Below are 6,141 nucleotides of genomic sequence, written 5' to 3' on the forward strand. Positions count from 1 at the left end.
GATCTTATCTTCTAGAGTTTTTATGGTTTCAGGTCTTAGATTTAAGTCTTTGGTCCATCTTGAGTTGATTTTTGTAAGATGAGAGATGAGGATCCAGTTTCATTCTTCTACATGTGGCTTGCCAATTACCACAGCACCATTTGTTGAATAAGGTGTCCTTTCCCCACTTTATGTTTTTGTTTGCTCTGTCAAAGATCAGTTGGCTGGAAGTATCTGGCTTTATTTCTGGGTTCTCTATTCTGTTCCATTGGTCTATGTGCTTATTTTCATGCCAGTACCATGCCGTTTTGGTAACTATAACCTTGTAGTATAGTTTGAAGTTGAGTAATGTGATGCCTTCAGATTTGTTCTTTTGGCTTAGTCTTGCTTTGGCTATACAGGCTATTTTTTGTTCCATATAAATTTTAGAATTTTTTTCTAGTTCTGTGAAGAATGGTGATGGTATTTTGATGGGAATTGCATTGAATCTGTAGATTGCGTTTGGCAGCATGGTCGTTTTCCCAATATTGATTCTACCCATCCATGAGTATGGGATGTGTTTCCATTTGTTTGTGTCATTTATGATTTCTTTCAGCAGCATTTTGTAGTTTTCCTTGTAGAGATCTTTTACCTCCTTGGTTATGTATATTCTAAGTATTTCATTTTTTTTGCAGCTGTTGCAAAAGGGATTTAGTTCTTGATTCGATTATCAGCTGGGTCATTGTTGGTGTATAGCAGTGCTACTGATTTGTGTGTAATACATTGATTACTTGTATCATGAAATTTTCCTGAATTCATTTATCAAATCTAGGAGCTTTGTGGATGAGTCTTTAGGGTTTTCTAGGTATACAATCATATCATTGGTGAACAGCAAGAGTTTGATTTCCTCTTTAGCGATTTGGATGCCCTTTATTTCTTTCTCTTATATGCTTGCTCTGGCTAGGACTTCCAGCACTATGTTGAATAGAAGTGGTGAAAGTGGGCATCCTTGTCTTGTTCCAGTTCTCAGAGGGAATACTTTTAACTTTTCCCTTTTCAGTATAATGTTGGCTGTGGGTTTGTCATAGATGGCTTTTATTACCTTGAGGTATTTCCCTTCTATACCAATTTTGCTGAGGGTTTTAACAATAAAGCGATGCTGGGTTTTGTCAAATGACTTTTCTGCATCTATTGAGATGATCATATGATCGTTGTTTTTAATTATGTTTATGTGATGTATCACATTTATTGACTTGCATATGTTAAACCATCCCTGCATCCCTGTATCCCTGGCATGAATTGATGTATGATCAATTAATCATGATGTATTATCTTGATCATGAAGTATTATCTTTTGGAAATGCTGTTGGATTCAGTTAGCTAGTATTTTGTTGAGGATTTTTGCATCTATGTTCATCAGGGATATTGGTCTGTAGTTTTCTGTTTTTTGTTACGTTCTTTCCTAGTTTTGGGATTAGGGTGATACTGATTTCATGGAATGATTTAGGGAGGGTTCCCTCCTTATCTTTTGGAATAGTTTAAGTAGGATTGGTACAAATTCCTCTTTGAATGTCTGATAGAATTCAGTTGTGAATACATCTGGCCCTGGACTTTTTTTTCTTGGCAATTTTTAAATTACTGTTTCAATCTCACTGCTTGTTACTGCTTTGTTCAATGTTTCTATTTCTTCCTGGTTTAATCTAAGAGGGTTGTATATTTCCAGGAATTTGTCCACCTCCTGTAGATTTTCTAGTTTGTGCACATAAAGGTTTTCATAGTAGCTTTAAATGATCTTTTATGTTTCTGTGGTATTGGTTGTAATATCTCCCATTTCTTTTCTAACTGAGCTTGTTTGGATCTTCTCTCTTCTTGGTTAATCTTGCTAATGGTCTATCAATTTTGTTTATATTTTCAAAGAACTAGCCTGTTGTTTCATTTATCTTTTGTATTTTTTGTTTCAATTTCATTTAGTTCTACTCTAATCTTAGTTATTTCTTTTCTTCTGCTAGGTTTGGGCTTGGTTTGTTCTTGCTTCTCTAGTTCCTTGAGATAGATTGTCTGTTTTTGCTCTTTCAGACATTTTCATGTAGGCATTTAATGCTATGAAATTTCCTCTTGGCACCACTTTTGCTGTATCCCATAGGTTTCAATAAGTTGTGTTACATTGTTCAGTTCAAATAATTTTTAAATTTCCATCTTGATTTCATTGTTGGCCCAAAGATCATTCAAGAGCAGATTATTTCATTTCCATGTATTTATATAGTTTTCTGGGTTCCTTTTGGAGTTAATTTCCAGTTTTATTCCATTGTGGTTTGGGAAAATACTTGATATAATTTTGACTTTCTTAAATTTATTGAGACTTGTCTTGTGATCTATCATATGGTCTATCTTGGAGAATGTTCCATGTGCTGATGAAAAGAATGTGTGTTTTCAGTTATTGGATAAAATGTTCTGTAAATATCTGTTAAGTACATTTTTTTAATCTTTATGTTCTGTCATTGGAGCAAGATTCCTGATCGGTATACAGTGATGTATTTACTAAACATTGGCCTGTGCAGAAATTACATGCTATCCATCTAGATAGGTTGTTACACTTTTGCCTATTGATGGAATAGTTCCATTTATCAAGTTTTATACATCAAAAAACTTTTGAATTTCACCAGACTGTCCATTAATTTACCTCTGAAAAAGTGGCGCTTAATTTCAGCTACTATATTTTACAGCATTAAAAAGCTTATGCATTAGGGTGCCTCTTTGCACAATGGCATTGAGCAGAGAGAGCTGGGTCCATTATCCCACCCAGATTCACATAATGACACTTGAGAGCTTTATACCAGAGAGCAGGGACAGTTACTGCTAACCATCACAGACTTCTTACTCTGAGAACCTATATTCTTGGCCACATTTTATATAGCCAATGAAGACATGCCAGCAACTGTCTCATGTATAACTTGGCATTAGAGCACCAGGTATGTTGGATAGTGGTGGCAGGCACTATTATTTTATATCCTGGTAAAAGGCTAATTTTAAAAACTGCCACTTGGAGATAAAAATCAAGGGCGCAATATACTCAGAAAGTATTGAGCAATCTGGTATTCCAAATGATATGAATACTTTCAGAAACCAGTGGCAAATTGTACCCACATTTTTCAGCTATGGAGATATTAATACATTGATTCAAATCCCATTACTCAATCCACATAGCCCTGAGGTCATCCTGCAAAGTGCTTATCAAAAAATACGAAGTTAGGGTGACAAAGTTTGACAGTGATGTTATACAAGTCAAACTTGGAAGGTCATAGTAAGCATACCTAGGCTGAGAGGAAAGCATCAAATCCTTTGTGTACACATTTAATATTGTAACAAAGCAATTTGTACACTTTTAACGTTTAAAACTGAGCATCATCTATCCTTTCCTGTGAAATAAAAAGAAAATTTAAAAATGAACAGGAACAAAATTACAATAGAGAATGTCAATTCTAAATAAGATCCTACAGGTTCTTCTGATTCTCCCATTGAGTGGCAGGGCTCAAGTTATCATTAGGGGAGAATTTATTTTAAAAGTATCATCTTAAACTGCAAGGATGTCTGTCAAGTATCACAATTAAACATGCCAAAGGAGAAGCCATGTTGTCAAAATGCCCACTTAACCACCCAAACATCTCAAACCCACCCTTTGCTGACCTTCTATAACCCCATTTTTTAAAGTTTTTTATTCTTTTTTTTTTTTAAACAAAAGAAAGCAGACAGATACATGTTGGCAAATGCCAACTGTCCATATTCACAGAGAGACACAGTGTACTCTCTTGAGCCCAATATACAGAGAAAAGAGGGAAAAAGCTAGAATTCTATGCACTACTACACAGGGCCTAGCACCTTCCAGCTTCCAGCAGTGCAAAGGGAACAGGTTTTTCTTTTTTTCCCACAGAGCTCAGTGGTGTCGAGTCCATACAGTTTTTGTTCAGAAAGGAAGGGATAACAATGAATTTCGAACAGAAAGGGGTAGAGACTCTTTTCCCATTGTATTATGCTCAAATTATTTCCCCCAAAATAAGTTGAGAACCATGGTTTAGAGAACAGAGACCTCAAGAACAGGGTGAATGAGCACAAGAGGGGGGAAAAAAAAAGAATGCAACTTGCTCCCAGGGACTGGAGAAAATTTAAAAAAAAGGAAGGTTGGAATCCATCAGTGTTCTATTAGTCATTTTCTCCTTCATCCTCCTCTCCTTTCTCCCCTTCATCTTCATCTTCTTCACCTTCATCCTCATCCCCTTCTTCATCAATATCTTCTAATCCTTCCTCCTCTTCATCATCATCGTCATCTTCTTCTCCTTCTCCTTCATTATCCATATCAGGAACCAAGTAGTACTGTAATGGATTTGGCCAAATATCATCTTTGATGACCTCTCCTAACTCATCAGCACCAACATCAGAATGGTCAGTAAACCAGGTAAAGAAGCTCTCTGGTTCCTCATGCTGCCTCTTCCTGTGAGCTTTATTCTGCGTTTGACTTGAACGTTTCATCAAATCCTTTCCATATTTCCATTTGATTTCGGTGGACTTTGAAGATGGATCACCACTCTCATTCAGATGAAATTCTTTGGCAAGAACGTTATTTTCAAAGTAAGGATTTTCATCAAAATAAAAATCTATTCTGTAACCTGATTTAATATCATCAAAGTCTGTCATTTCAACTCTGGTCAAATAATGCAGTGCCTCTTCATCCTCCTCCCCAGGCAGTGCAGACACTTCTGGATGATTGACAAATATTGTTACCCAAAAATCTGGGATTTTGGAGATCAATTCTGACCTCTTCTGAAAAAAATGTTTGGCAGAGTTTGTTATATTTCTGTTCTACTTTCAAATATCCTCACTGGCTTGTTCATTAAGTTTGTCCATTTCATTTTGTACTTCATGAATGTGTTCAATTGTTTCTTGCTGTTCTTTTTCTCCCTTCTTCAGCAAGCCTGCAGAGGCTGATGTCTTCTCCGGTCCCAGAGCAGGAAGTGGTCTTGGTTTCTTCTTTTGAAGGAGGAGTGGAGACTGGCATTTGGAGGCTATGCTGCTAGGGAAGTCCAAGAACCTCCAGTCCCAGAGCAGGAGGTGGTCTTGGTTTCTTCTTTTGAGGCAGGAGTGGAGACTGGCGTTTGGGGGCCATGCTGCTGGGGAAGTCCAAGAACCAGACTATGGGTCTCCTTGCTCATCTGGAAACAGGCAGAACTGTTAAGTCCATTTATTCTAGGGTATAGATTAAATCCATTGTTTCTTTGTTGATTTTCTGTCTTGATGACCTGTCTAGTGCTGTCAGTGGAGTATTGAAATCCCCCACTATTATTGCATTGCTGTCTATCTCATTTTTTATGTCTAATAGTAATTGTTTCATAAATTTGGGAGCTGCAGTGTTAGGTGCATATATATTTAGGATTGTGATATTTTCCTGTTGGACTAATCCTTTTATCATTATATAATGTTTCTCTTTGTCTTTTTTTTTTAACTGTTGTTGCTTTAAAGTCTGTTTTGTCTGATATAAAAAGTGCCACTCCTGCTCGTTTTTGGTTTCCATTTGCATGGAATACCTTTTTCCACCCCTTTACCTTTATGTAAGTCCTTATGTGTCAGGTGAGTCTCTTAAAGGCAGCAGGTACTTGGTTGGTGAATTTTTATTCATTCTGCCATTCGGTATCTTTTAAGTGGAGCATTTAGACCATTTACATTCAACATTATTATTGAGATGTGAGGTACTGTTCTATTCATCATGCTAGTTGTTGCCCAAATACTTTTTTTCCCACTGTGTTATTCTTTTATGAGCCCTGTAAGATTTATGCTTTAAGGAGGTCCTATTTTGTGGTATTTTGAAGTTTTGTTTCAAGAACTCCTTTTAGCATTTCTTGTAATGCTGGCTTGGTGGTGGTGAATTCTCTCAGCATTTGTTTGTCTGAAAATACTTTACCTTTCCTTCATTAATGAAGCCTAGTTTTGCTGGATACAATATTCTTGGTTGACAATTATTTTGTTTCGATAGGCTAAAGATAGGGCCTTGATCCTTTCTGGCTTGTAAGGCTTCAGCTGAGAAATCTGCTGTTAATCTGATTGATAGGTTTTCCTTTATAGGTTGCCCAATGCTTTTGTCTCATGGCCCTTAAGATTCTTTCCTTTGTCTTGACTTTAGATAACCTGATGACT

General features: G+C 36.6%; 1 protein-coding gene across 1 annotated transcript; it reads right to left on the reverse strand.

The window, feature by feature from the left end:
- Positions 1-4,009: 4,009 nt before the first annotated feature.
- LOC100974453 (protein SET-like) lies at positions 4,010-5,275 on the reverse strand. The gene is given in 2 exon segments (XM_008971200.3): positions 4,010-4,944; positions 5,042-5,275. Coding segments are annotated over 2 exon segments (864 nt in total). The 5' UTR covers positions 5,117-5,275; the 3' UTR covers positions 4,010-4,155.
- Positions 5,276-6,141: the final 866 nt, after the last annotated feature.

The sequence above is a fragment of the Pan paniscus genome, chromosome 4, assembly GCF_029289425.2.
Source record: "Pan paniscus chromosome 4, NHGRI_mPanPan1-v2.0_pri, whole genome shotgun sequence".
Taxonomy (NCBI): Eukaryota; Metazoa; Chordata; class Mammalia; order Primates; family Hominidae; genus Pan; species Pan paniscus.